The sequence below is a fragment of the Liolophura sinensis genome, chromosome 6, assembly GCF_032854445.1.
Source record: "Liolophura sinensis isolate JHLJ2023 chromosome 6, CUHK_Ljap_v2, whole genome shotgun sequence".
Classification (NCBI taxonomy): Eukaryota; Metazoa; Mollusca; class Polyplacophora; order Chitonida; family Chitonidae; genus Liolophura; species Liolophura sinensis.
In genome coordinates this window covers 36,102,827-36,117,026 of record NC_088300.1, presented here as the reverse complement: position 1 = coordinate 36,117,026, position 14,200 = coordinate 36,102,827, and the positions used below count along the sequence as shown (strand labels likewise).

The following is a 14,200-nucleotide window of genomic DNA, read 5'->3' as shown; positions in this document are numbered from 1 at the left end:
CCACGTCTACATTCCTTGATGCTTAGGCCATTTTTTTTAAACCTGAAACTCCAGCCAGACGCCACATTTTTTATTGCTGTAAGGGGCAGTGGTTCGGTTAAAAAAATCCGCGAATGGCGCGCTGATGATTTGTAAGTTGAGCGATGGCTTCGTCTGAATTCTGTCAGGACAAAGAAGTTAAGGTTCCATTAAGTTCCATACAAAACCAACAAACTGAGCATAGAACGGAAGTTTCTTCACTTCAGGTAAGATGCTGTCAGGGAATTTGTCTGGTCCACATGTGACGAAAATTGGTCTTTTGGTGGTTCTGCTGGGCGTTCAGCTTGAACAAACACTAGGTGTTCTCACTTTGTCACTGTTTGTAGATTGGAAAAGTGTCTAAGCGAGAATTTGAACAGAAAAATAAATTCAGATCTTATGAGGGGCTTTCTCGTTTTCTTTGCAGGGAAGGTATGAAAGGTACCGTGGTTCTTTGTTGTGTGCATATAGTGCGCACAAATTCACAAAATAAATACATTTTCGACACAACACCCACTGTGGCCATAAGCTATCTGCCACCATTTTAATCACTTTTGAGAACGAACGATTCGCACCATTTGACATCACTGGGAGGGGACCAGCCAGATTGGCGATTAGAGTAGATCACATCACTTGTATGCATGACTATCAGAACGAGTATGTAGTGTCGAAAATGTATCTTTTTGTGAATTTGTGCTATTGTCATGGATTGTTTTTGGTTCGGCGAGGCTCAGAAGAGGTTAGTTCATTATTGGATCCACTCGGTTTGCAGAGATTTTGGCTAGGGAAGATTTAACGCGCGTATGAAGATGCAGTACATGTGGCTTACCCTCGATCCGACACATTAGTAGCAGTTTCTCCCAGTAACTCTCCCAACACTTCATGTTGCGAGATGTGAGACTTACATTTTACAACTAGGCCTGGGGACTCAAAGAACATGGCTCCAGAGCCAATTCAAGCACTTGTGCTCAGGTTTTCTCAATCTGTTGCCTTGATGGATGTCCACACAGTAGCTAGTCAGGTAGTTTCCAGCCACTTATTTGTTGCCTCTCTAATGCATTCTTTATACTCCTCTTGGGGTTTTGAGGCTGGCACAGTTGCATGAACAAATTTGTTCTCACTTGTTATGCTGCAGACTTATGTCAGGATGCAGTGCAGTTACATGGGAAAGGGTGGTGGTTTCATTCTTTTAACCTACATGTATATACGTATAAATAGGCAAAACACAAAACACAAAGTACTATGATGTTAACTGTTAAACCCATCTGAATTAAACGTATACCATAGATAAACCAGTGAAGATTGCATGTTCAGATGCACTGCGACTGAGGTCGAGGAATTTACTTGTTTCCTTACTCATCAATGGGGCTACTGCCATGCAGGTGTACATTTGTGAAATATTCTATACTGTATAGGCATAATAGGGTATACCATGGTAGTTGTTAAGACTAGGTTCGTCCTTTTGTTAGTCAAGGAGTCCCTTCTCAGATGTTCATTTTGAAAAGCTGGTTTTTCAATAAAGTGATATCACTGTACCACATGACAGCAACCCGAAGTATTAAATTCCCTTTAAACATTGCTCAGATCAATATGCAGTTTATAAACATGTACATGTGTGGTTGTTTTTGTGTTTTATTGTTACTGTTCCTCAATCATTTGTGATGTCCAGTGGGGTCTGCCCGATTTTCTCCCACTGTAATGCTTGCCACCTTTGTATATGTGAAATACATGTATTTTTGAGTATGACATGAAACATCACACAAATATTAAATACATAAATTAATCAGTTGTGCCCTATATCAGTATTCATTATGGATATCAGATGGTATTCACTTTTTCCAATCACTGATTATCAGCAGAAGCCTAAAGCTGTGCGAGATGGCCAGTACAGTGATCCAGTATATAAGAAACTGTCCTTAATCAATGGAGAAATTAACAAACTCACCAAGGATCAGCTTCAGGCAAAATGCGCTGAGCTACGGCTGGACACAAGGTTTGTACAGCATGTAGGTCTACTACACATGCGGGGCCATATTTGGAGTCACTTTGGTTCTGGAAAACATTTGGGCTCCAAACTGGTGGCTGCCCAAACTAAACAAGTAAATTAAACAAAATATGATGGTTTACCAATAAAATGTTATGTTTTCATTCACAAAGTCAGACTTAAGAGCTTTTAGAAAACTTCACTAGGAGTTAAATTTTTAAAATTTAATGTTTTTCTAGATATGGCCCTGATATGGAATATACATGTAGATGTTGCTTAATTTTAAAGTTTTATTTTTTGTATGCTTCTGTAATAATGGGAATTTAAGTTTCTGTGAACTCGTTTCATTTTCTTCTGATGGGTTAATATTGTTTCACCTGTTCACTGATGTAGTGAACAACATTTTCAACATGTTTGATAACAATAAACACTACAAGCATAACATTCAAAGTGTTATATATTTCATGTGTTTATATCTCAAACAGCAGTATCAGCCTCATATGACTCTAATAGTATATTTATTTATTTATTTGATTGGTGTTCTACGCCGTACTCAAGAATGTTTCACTTATGCCATCATTATGGTGGGAGGAAACCGGGCTCAGCCCGGGGGAAAACCCACAACCATCCGCAGGTTGCTGGCAGACCTTCCCACTTATGGCCGGAGAGGAAGCCAGCATGAACTCACAGCGACCCCATTGGTGAGAGGCTCCTGGGTCAACCGACTATGGCTCTGACTTAGCTTTTGGCTGTCTGGCCCTGGGACATTGTGGTTGTTCAGTAATTTCCAGGAGATAAGTGAAAAAAATTTTCAGCATGGCATTAAACAAGAATCAATCCTTGAAACTGATAGCATTTTATGAAGTCATAATTGTATTTTAACATTCACTCATATGTGTTTTGATCATATATTTTCCTACAGGGGCATGAAAGATATCCTGAAGAAAAGGATAAAGAATTATTACAAGCGTAAAAAGCTTATGAAGGCTCGTGTTCATCCCCCGGAGGGTAGCAAGACTCCTTATGATTATCTTCTGGTCATAGACTTCGAGGCAACATGCGAAGAGGATGTGGAAAACTACAACCATGAAATCATAGAATTTCCTGCCATTCTGGTAGATGTACAACAGAACAAGATTGTGAGTTTGTAGCAGCTCTGTTATCAGAATTGTCGAGTAGTTGTAACCACCTCTGAATGTTGTATTATGAGGTGAGAAGTTCAGCAAATAAATCAGCTAGCTTTTACATTTCTTTGTACATTGACACAGTTGGTAGAGCATCCGCTTCGGGACCGGTAGATCCAGGATCAATCCTTGATCGAGTCACACCTAAGACTTTAAAAGAGGAAGTTGTGACTTCCTCGCTTGGCGTTCAGCATTATCAGTATAATGGCTGGGGCGGGGCAGCTTGCCTTCGGTAAGTTGTCTCAGTGAAGCAGTACTAAATAAAAGAGCGGTGGAAATCCGTCCTGCAACAAGGAGGCACATTACACGTACATGCACCCGAAGGATTCCTTCGTCGTCATATAACTGAAAAATTGTTGAGTACGACGTTAAACCCCAAGCACTCACTCACTCACTCTTTGTACATTGACTCATAATATAGATAGGTCATTTATATCATTCATTGTGGTTTATGTGGTGAATACATGTAGTTTGGGCACCAGCAGGGAAGAGAGCTGCATGTAACATTATGAACTTGCGGGACATGTTTTATGTTGTCTGCGTCCTACTGTTATATTGTTATTGAGGTTTAACGCACCGACCGCTGACCAAAAAATTAGACAGAGTTATTTGCCCTCATTGAATGGGCTTTGCTACAACATTTCTTTAGTCATTATCACTCCACATATTCACCGATAAGAAAACAACCGCTCTCTCGCAAGAAAGAGACGTACTATCTTATGTCAGAAAATGATGACAAGAAAAGTGGAGTTCGCCTCACCCTGTTCATTTGTGCAAACACCACAGATCCTACGCCAGTCACATGCTTCAAACCACACCGCTTCATCACTCGAGGCAGCAGAATCGGACGATTCAGCAGTGTCAAAGTCGTCACTAGACTGTTCGTTGCTAGTTTCAGATTCAAAATCACTATCATCCTGACTCAGTACCATTTCTGATTCATCACTCTCAATATTATCTGTCTCTGTTAACAGTTCCATGACTTCGCCTGCATTCATAGACACCGTCTTTTGCGCAAATACCACTACAACAAAACTCGTTATTCAGGTACCAAATATACCAGTTATATCAAACTGGCAGCTACAACCTATTTTGCATAAAGGATATTCCCGGAGAGAATCACAGGAAGACACTCAGTATATGGTGGTAAATAGCTGCGTAAACAAACCTTGACATATGCTTAAAAATCTAGAATGGCAAAATGGGTGGACTCTACAAGCTATAGTCAGCAGTTAACGCGTTAACATCTTAAAAGAACAGAACTGCATTCAAACAGGAGCCATATTGCCTGATCATACTAAAGACTATAAAAAAGTACATATGTAGCATTTGATCCATCTTGTTGCAGTAGAAGGCTTTTCATTCCTAGAGCTCATGCACCCTGTATTTATTGTCTAAATATACATTTAATTTTCTGGGAAATTATTGAAAAAGTCCGAACGTTTGTCTATGATTAGTCCATTTGTGGATGTATAACAGTTCTCTGCTTTTATACATATAGCTGTGTTTGATAATGAAAGGTGTGTTTTTGCTTTGCTGTTGATACAGGTAGATGAGTTTCACAGTTATTGTCGGCCATTGTTGAACCCCCAGCTGAGTAAATTCTGCTGTAACCTAACTGGAATAACACAGGTGAGTCAGAGTAGGCTGTTCGTCAACTTCACCTCTATAACCTGACTGGAATAACACAGGTGAGTCAGAGTAGGCTGTTCGTCAACTTCACCTCTATAACCAGATTGTGATAACACACTTGAGTCAGAATAGGCTGTTTGTCAACTTCACCTCTATAACCTGACTGGAATAACACAGGTGAGTCATAGTAGGCTGTACTTCGACTTCACCTCTATAATCTAACTGGGATAACACAGGTGAGTCAGAGTAGGATTCAGCTTCACCTCTGAGAGCAGTCTGCTGATGTCTGGAAAAATGCCCTGCACTGTACGATTTTGACGTTCACATTTTGAAGAATTACATTACTACAGCACAGTTTTTAACTTTTATGTGATAATCAAGGGTTTAAGTATAAGTAGTGAATCACCTAAAATTAAATGAACCACCAGTACTGAATTTAGCCAAAAGTTTAGCGCTTTTCAGATGACACATTTTACTTGATTCATATTTTTCATTACCTTATTGAGCTGATAACCAGTGTCATTGTGTTTCCATTGGGAGTGGAGATTTCAAATTAATTGCTCATTACTCCAATTCTCTTCGCCACACTATACCTTAAAAACACACCTAATTTCGCAAAATTAAATTGGTGAGAATGGCTCTGGTTATAACCCATGTGAAATGTTTACAAACACTGACGAAACATGGACACAGTCCTGTACCTCCAAGGACTATAGCTATAGCAGCTCAAGCAGTTACGTAGATCTCTTAGTTTATGTTTAGTGAATTAAATTAATTCAGTCATGGACTGGTATAACCACAGTGACAAAAATAGACATTACTGCATCATAATATCTGCTGTAACATGAGCAAAACAGAAGATTTTGGTTTTAAACCTATATGTTTTGAAAGAATCACCAACTTTTTATGTTTTGTGTTAAACCCATTTCACACATATCGGAGGCCCCCAAATGAGCCCCTTCCGTTGGTAAGGAAAAATACTGTTCGGGAGATCCCAAATTTGAAAAGAGGTTAGTCAGGTGTGTGGATAACTTCTTTCCCTGTCAAAACTCTATGCTAATTAGCAGAATCTGGGGTATATTGAAGAGGTGACTGAAGATGTAGACCACACCCTAACCTCCCAAGTAAGTAATCTCACGTCCATGTACTGACATATTATCATTCTTTTTTTTTTTTTTTTTCTTTTCAGAGTCAGGTGGACACAGCTGACTCGTTCCCATTAGTGTTAAAATCCATGGAGAAATGGATGGAGTCCCAGTGTCTAGGTTCAGAGAGGTCTTTTGCTGTAGCCACAGATGGGTGAGTATATTGTTCCTTGTACGCATCATCCTCTCTCAGCTGTTCAGTATGTTGTGGTAGTGCATGCTCCAGGAAACGTATTTCACCTTTCATAAATTGGTGCAGGCTGTTTTATTTTATGTTCTCTCTTGTACTGTGTAACACAGTCATGGCTGTGTGTGCTCTCAGTTTTACAGCCGAAGTGTATTTTTGGTTTTATGTAATTGAACCGATTTTCTGTTCTGTTCTGTGTTTTGCAGTCCCTGGGATATGAGTCGTTTCTTGAATGGGCAGTGTTCTCTCAGCGACATTACCTTCCCTCAGTGGGCACGGCGCTGGGTTAACGTGCGCAAGACCTACGCAAACTTCTACCAGTGTCGCCGAACAAAGATAACGAACATGCTGGAGAACCTGGGCCTGACATTTGAGGGAAATCTACACTGTGGCCGAGATGACGCTCGTAACATCGCCCAGATCTGCATACGTATGATGGAAGATGGCTGCGTGATACGTCCTAATGAAGAACTGAGATGTTGGACGCCTGGAGAACTAAGGGCATACAGCTCGGACGTCACCACAGCAACATTGACCCACAGTAATATATGCGAGGAAAATAAATCCAAGAAGAAGTCGCCCCGGAAGTCTGCCTCAGTGGATGTGGTGTCGGCCTTCAGTTGTCTTGCTATAACTACGCAGGCTGATCACAATGACTCTGATCAAGAGGACGTAGAAGACTTGTTGCAGTATTACAGGCTACAAAAGTCCTAGAGCATGCCCGTGTAGGTAGGCATATAAGTTCAGTGTCAGTCATGTTTGAGACACATCCAGAAGATGTATGCATCGTAAGGGTGAATCTTTATGCATCTTTCCGAAGGTTGAATCTGTATGCTTCATACTGAAATGGTGAATTTGAATGCTTAATACTGAAGGGCGAATTGGTGTGCATCACACTGAAGGGTGAATCCGTATGCTTCATACTGAATGGTGAATCTGAATACATCATACTCATTACTGACGGGTGAATCGGAATCCTTCATATTTTACCCTTGAATCTGTATGCTAAATGCTGAAGGGTGAAATTGTGTACATTACACTGAATGGTGAATCTATCTTGCATATTGAATGGTGAATCTGAATGCTTCATGCTGACAGGTGAATCTGTATGCTTCAGACTGAAGGTTGAATCTGAATGCTTCATACAGTAGGGTGAACCTGAATGCATCTCACTGAATGGTGAGTCTATGCTTCGTACTGAATGCTTTATACAATAGGGTGGACCTGAATGTATCATACTGACTGGTGAATCTTGACGCTTAATACTGAAGGGTGAATTTGTGTGCATCACACGGAAGGATGAAACCATGCTTCATACTGAATGGTGAATCTGAATGCTTCATACATAAGGGTGAACCTGAATGCATCATGCTGACAGGTGAATCTGTATGCTTCGTCCTGAAGGGTTAATCTGTATGCTTCTTACTGAATGGTGAATCTGAATGGATCATACTCAATGGTGAATCTGAATGCATCATTCTGACGGGTGAATCTGTATGCTTCATACCCCAAGGGTGAATCTGTATGCTTTGTATAGGCGGGTGAATCTGAATGAATCGTACTGAAGTGTAAATCTGAATGCGTCAAACTGAATGGTGAATCTAGGCATTATACTGAAGGGTGAATCAGAATGCATCATACAGAAATGTAAACTCAGATGCATCAAGCAGAACACTGAATTTTTATGCAACGTACACAACAGATGCCTAGCAGCTTGCCCGTGGTTTTTGTTCAAATCACCATTAAGTATAACGTTTGGTGAAGTACACCATGGCTATTTATTCTGTGTAAAGGCAAGCGGAAAGGAAGTTTTCAGTATTGTTACTGAAATACTAATTTTGTAAATACTGTTGGACATGACAAAAGTGAAACTAATATAGTTTCAGTGTTTAATATAGTCAAACTGTTTGTTTTGACCTTCAAACTTCAATGTAAATGTGTTAACAGTTTGTTTCCTTTTAGTGGTTTAATGGAGCATTATAGAACATATGTGTTCTTGTGTTAAGGCAGAAGTTTTGTGTTATCTTGTAGTATCTGGTTATCATATCAAACATGACTCTGCTGGTTTAGGGTGTGCAGGGAAATTCTATGTCATGTGGAGATATGTAAATTCCATTTGATTCAGGCTTGTTTGCCATGTTCTTCCATGACAGTCAGTAGTCTTATTCTTGAGTTTGCTGATCGCTTCTGTCAGAAGTGATATACTGTATAATTCATGTAGTTTTGCAAGAAGTTTGTTTTAATTGTGATGGGCAACACATACATTAGTAATTGCTCCGGACATTTCTGGGCTCTACAGTGCTTTTCAAGGTCTCTTGGTACCATTTCCTTTTGTTAAGAAAGAGTTGTCGATTATTTGTGATAAAATAGTTTACTCCTGAAATTTATTAATTTAGTGATATTTTGATGTGATTTTATTAATTGATAAATGGACAACTGATTGATCAACTATCACTCCTGAGAGTTTTGTACCTATGACCACAGGACTTATTTAAACATGGCAGACATGTTCTAAAAACGTCACACGAAATGATAGTTTTGTATCAGTGTACTTAAAAAAAATTCTTTTCAAACTTAGTTCAGACTGCGGTGTTAAAAAACATTACATAATTAATACTGCAGTATCTGTATCTGCTATTTTCAGGTGATAATTATGGATTATGTGTGCATGATTATTTTTTACCTGGTAACAGTGATATCAGCCAGAATATCAACCGATGTTGCCTGTATCAGCTAGGGCCTGATGAAAGAGGCCTGATATAGGCTGAAGGTTGATGCTCAGTACCATCTTCAACTTTAAAAGGTTTCAACTGACAAAACAGACCACCTTCAAATAGGATGGCAAATTCATCACGTCTGTAACCTCGTGTCATGTGGATTTATAGATAAAGATACTATTATACAAATATATGGGAGTTACTATTCGTTCATTCAACTTTTGTAAGGAGGAAGAGCTTCCACTCATGGAATGCAGTCAGTTGTACAAACATGGAAACCTTGACAGTCTGGATAAGTCTGAGACAAGTTTCATAAAGCGCACATAGCATTACTTGCATGCTACTACATATACCATGGCAGCATAATGCCTACAGTACCATAGTACTGGGCACCAAGGAATTAACCTCATGAAACAAGCACCTATGTTTTAAATACATTGTAGACATCTTCAATGGACCAGTGAAAAACATTAACTGCTAAGAAAAAAAAAGCCACCAAAGAAATTCTGCAAAGCAGTGTGAAATGCAGCAGCTTTTTATTAAAACAAGAACAAAAGGACGCACCAACAAAAGTGGAATCAGCCAAAGCACAATGTTGACGTTTACAAGGTGAAAATTTGGGTCATGTTCAACTGATTTTAAAGGAATGAGTGAAGACAATAAACAACAGTATGCACTCAAATGTGTGGAACAAATTCTTATCCCCATGCTCCAGTGTATATGTGAATCGTTTCTTTGGGTGATGTTACATGTCCCATTCTTAAGTGTGCATGTACCACAACACTTTAGTGTTTATCACAAGGCATTTACCACAAACAGTGCTCATTGCCCTTTTTTCAGAAATCTTAAATTCAGTTTTGGGGACCTGAAGAAATGCCCATCATGGCTGCCTGGGTGAACATCACATTTGGCGTTATGATTGTCCTAATTTCCAAGTCATGTGAAGCATTTCTGGCAATGCCGTGTTGAAAAATGGACATAGCTCTGTAAACTTTTAAACAATTTGACTCATTCTCAAAAGGGATTTGCATAATTTAAACATGATAATATTACACATGCCTGATATTATGTGACTCTGGTCTTCAAATCCATATTGCTTAAGCCCAAGTGTAGCTAACATCTATTTAAGTGGGTACATCAAACTGGCTCCAATACACTGCCATCAGGGAATCAGATGGTTGTGCTTTCCCCCCAGCCATTACTCCAGAATTATATTCACCTATGATGAATTAAAAGTGGAAATTGTCATTTAATAATTGCATGCAAAGACATACAGAGACATGTTGCACAGACATGTAAAATTATGTAAATGACTGCTAAAGAGTGATCATATTACCATGAGAATTGCCAATGTTGTGCACTGACACAGACAGGACTCTGAATTTTCAAGATTTACCTCCCTTTACAACGATAAACATCCGATGCCTTTGCATTAACATGTCTGTACTACAGCTGTAAATTATTACACATTTATGTAAATGAGCTTATGCAATGTAATCAAAACCCTCAGGTGTAAAAGTATATAGCTTATGTAGCAGATGTCCCATATATGCGTAACAACAACGAAGTAGTAGTGTAACAGAACTGAGTATAAGTACATACAACAATTATATCATACATATACTCTGGTAACAATAATAAAACATTCAGTGTATATCAAATATATATCCTCAGTCAGTGGACAGATACAGCAGTGACAACCACAGTTAACAGAGTTCAGTTAAAGCAGTCCTTATATCACCAACTGTATGTGAATAAATATATTATCTATTTACAACATATACAATGTTATAAAAGTATCACAGTAATAAGGCTTGATTTGTTAGGTCACAGATCGGTACATGTGCCTGAACGGGGTTTATTAGAAACCGGCCAGAGAAATGCATGCTTGGATAGATGCCACCCTCCAAATATGGAGGCAAACACGTTGGTCCTAAATTATTCCCGCTAGCATTCCAAAAAGGTAGTATACTAGGGTATGGCTATCTTCTCTATCAGTCAGTCCAGATTATATCATGCGTGAAAAACACACCAGATCACAATTTGAGATGACTTGAGAAAGGAAATAAGACTTCAACACAGATCACAATTTGAGATGACTTGAGAAAGGAAATAAGACTTCAACACAGATCACAATTTGAGATGACTTGAGAAAGGAAATAAGACTTCAAGAGAAGTGGATTAATGAAGTCGATTAGGTCTCTACTAGTGAATGTTTTGCAGTAAGTAACCCACTGGTGACACCAGAGTTACGAGGATGCATGCCGCCTTCCTTAAACTAAGCATTTTCTCGTCACATGGCAATAAGGAATGTGTAGTCCTAGTTTGGAGACAGGTTGTTAAGGATGATGAATTACATTTAGGTTCATTAATGTTAAGGCTTTGCCATTTTTTTTTCAATGACTAAGTCAACAGAACCACCATGTCATTTCATAAACCAAAATTTTGGGGTTTTAATCTTATATCTTATTGAGATTTTTCATATAAATAAATAACCAAATTCTCAGGTGTCTGTTGATGGAATGTAATGTGTTACAGGATTACAAATTAATTTTAATTCAACATTTGTGATTGCTGATATACTGGGCGTTGAATATAAATAAAAATTAAAAAAAAAACAAGTTCTCATAATTTTTAAAACCTACTTCTGCAGTGGTTTACTTTCTTTTTCGTAAACCTTCAAATCAGAACACCTAATTCTGATCAGAACATCAGGTCATTTCTTTTTTCAACCCACTTAGAGGGATATACTTGCCTCACCTAAGAGGGTGGAGGGTATTAGTTGTGCTGGTATGTATGTAATACCCACCACACACACACACAGCCTACAACCCTGAATACTCAATTTCTGATCAGCACACTCAAATATCATTAATGCAATATTGTGTCACTTACAGTCACCTCAACTACAAGGAAATAACAGATCATGGAAATTTTATATAACAGATACATCTGGATGAGCTTTGAACTTGAGCACTGATTCACTGCAAAAATTAGAAACACACAATACAAACAGTTTGTATCGCTGTCAGATGCACCGAAATTTTAACAATGCAAATTACGTATCGTTAAAATCAATCACAAAGCATCATCGGCTGAAATGCAATGAAAATGCAACAATAAAAGCCAACAATTTACAAATGTGATTCTAACCAAGCAGTGATTCAGTTTTATAATTGTTATGTAAACACAGGATTTCAAAATTTTTCATCAAACAGTTTGCGGCTCAATGATTAAAAGAATAAAAGATTTCTTACAGTTGCACCTGGCACTTGGAATGATTCTTAGTAATGATTTTAACAAAAAAAATTGAAATAACACCTAAAAAAAGAACAAAAAAACATGATCATCTCGCCAACTTTATATCATTAACAAAACAGTCTTGTAAAAAAGAAACATGTGCTTTCCACTTACGTGTACACGTAAGTACCGAGAAAAGATATACATATATAAAGTACATATATTAACGGACAATTGTAAGTCAAAGGTGAGGTAAAGAGATTTATAATAAAAATTACGAAATGAAGAGAAAAGAATATTGCAGTCAAAGGACATAGATTTTTATAAATAACATACAGGTAATATACAGTGACAGGGGTGGGGAGGGTTCAACATTAAAAAACTTAAAACAATGCAGAAACGTTTTAAATAGCTGTGCAATTATCAAGTCAGTCACTGGACATTGTGATTTTTTAATTTACCTTTGTTTACTAACAGCCAGGTAATTCTTTGAATTGTTTTGATGTTTTGTCAACGTGGCAACAGGGCCCTCTCCACAAACAATGAAGGTTACACATGTATGTTCCCTTGATAATTACAATCCACTTAGCCAACCGCAGATTCAATACCTTTAATACAAGAATGGCGGTAAAGATTCTTTTTAGAATCTTAACACTTAAGGAATATTGAAATTCTATGAACATAGGCTAAATGAAAAACCGGGATAAAAAAACAACACTTCTTATACCAAGGCTGATGGACAAACTTTGCTTGTCAGTTTTGACCATTTGAAAGTTGATTTGCTGTCATGGTTTGAAACCAAAGAAAATAATATTAAAAAATTAATAATAAACATGAACTAGTACCTTCTTTTATCATGAGTGGCAAGAAATTACACGAGTGAAGACAGTTTCGTCCAAAAAAAAAAAATTAGCGATCAAGCTTTTGAATGAGATACAAAGTTTGCTTTTTTCATTTTAATACAAACTTCCTGGAATGATTTACGACAGCAATTATCAGAATCTGAATACATGTTTTGCCTACAAATATCTCACATATTGTAGAAATTTCACTAAACAATGACAAACTGAAGTATGTGCTGGTCAGGTTGACAATAAAGGGAATGCTTAATATGTCATGAAAATATTATCAAGTCAAATATTATGGCAGGTTTAGTGCGTGAGAAAACAATAATATAAGTAAGGAAAATGCATTGTAAAACCAACTTTAACATCTTTTCACAGTTCCACATGTGTGGCTTACATACATTCAATAAAAAAAGATGACAATTATGTATGTGTCAAACAGTTCGTTATAAAGCAAATGGAATGTGTCTTCCATTAAAAAAAAATAGTTGTGGCAATCACAAAAACAAATGTGTAAGTGTTCAAAAAATATGTTGACAGATGTAACACAACCAAAGGTCATATGAGATCCAGAGTTTGAAATTATATTTTGGCCAAATAAACCCACAATCCACTTCTTACAAGAACAGCTGTTCTTGGAAACAGTTCTTGACAGCACTGTTATTTGACCTTTGTCTTTAAGGTGAAGGTGACATCATTCAAAAGATGAAGGCCATGACCTCTGACCTACTCAAGGCCAAATCCTTCGGCATTTTGAATGGCCAGGATGAGCTTCTGTTTCAGAATCTTGCGATTTTTGTAAGCAGGTAAGACCAGTTGATTAAAACAGGTGTGGGCCATCGGTAGTCTGATAAAAACAAAACAAACACACATAACAAATGGTTTTCATGATTTATTGCTGCAACATTTAAATTAACAAAAACTTAAATTCAGCTCTTCAGGCTCTCACTAATGTTGACTGGAATTATTCTGCAATTTAAAATGTGAAAATGGTATTCCACATCTAAAACCCATGCACAACTTGCAGCATACGCCACACAGCAACATAAAATGTACAGACAGGAGACATGTGAAATAACAGATCATGTTACATAAATAATTGGTTGAGAAGGAAACACAAATGGCTGTCAGACCTCAAAATTACATAGACATGTGAAATCTCCCATCACAGTTATAGAGACTATAAGTTTTCCCTTTAACTGGAAAACTAATTAGTGTTAAGTGATATCAGAAGGGGCCTCACTCGTT

General features: G+C 37.8%; 2 protein-coding genes across 3 annotated transcripts in view; one reads left to right on the top strand and one right to left on the bottom strand.

The window, feature by feature from the left end:
* The first annotated feature begins 124 nt into the window (after nt 1–124).
* Nucleotides 125–7,859, top strand: LOC135466812 (3'-5' exoribonuclease 1-like). 2 transcript variants are annotated; one of them, XM_064744514.1, is made up of 6 exons: nt 125–245; nt 1,878–2,011; nt 2,925–3,141; nt 4,735–4,818; nt 6,008–6,117; nt 6,357–7,859. In XM_064744514.1, the coding sequence occupies exons 1-6, from the start codon at nt 144–146 to the stop codon at nt 6,862–6,864; spliced, it is 1,155 nt and encodes a 384-aa protein (XP_064600584.1). In that variant the 5' UTR covers nt 125–143; the 3' UTR covers nt 6,865–7,859. The 2 variants fall into 2 exon arrangements, with proteins under 2 accessions (XP_064600584.1, XP_064600583.1); XM_064744513.1 differs by having other exon boundaries at nt 131–245; nt 1,875–2,011.
* Nucleotides 7,860–9,538: 1,679 nt separating this feature from the next.
* Nucleotides 9,539–14,200, bottom strand: part of LOC135466522 (probable E3 ubiquitin-protein ligase HECTD2) — a 41,766-nt gene continuing 37,104 nt past the window's right edge. Inside the window, exon 20 of the mRNA XM_064744051.1 lies at nt 9,539–13,799. Within this exon, the coding sequence (XP_064600121.1) occupies nt 13,679–13,799 (121 nt within the window). The 3' untranslated portion in view covers nt 9,539–13,678. The remainder of the gene's footprint in view (nt 13,800–14,200) is intronic.

Coding starts and splice junctions, on each gene's coding strand:
- LOC135466812 (XM_064744513.1), top strand. CDS start 144: ATGGCTTCGTCTGAATTCTGTCAGGACAAAGAAGTTAAGGTTCCATTA. Junction 246..1,874: donor CGGAAGTTTCTTCACTTCAG/GTAAGATGCTGT, acceptor ACTGATTATCAG/CAGAAGCCTAAAGCTGTGCG. Junction 6,118..6,356: donor TTTGCTGTAGCCACAGATGG/GTGAGTATATTG, acceptor TGTGTTTTGCAG/TCCCTGGGATATGAGTCGTT.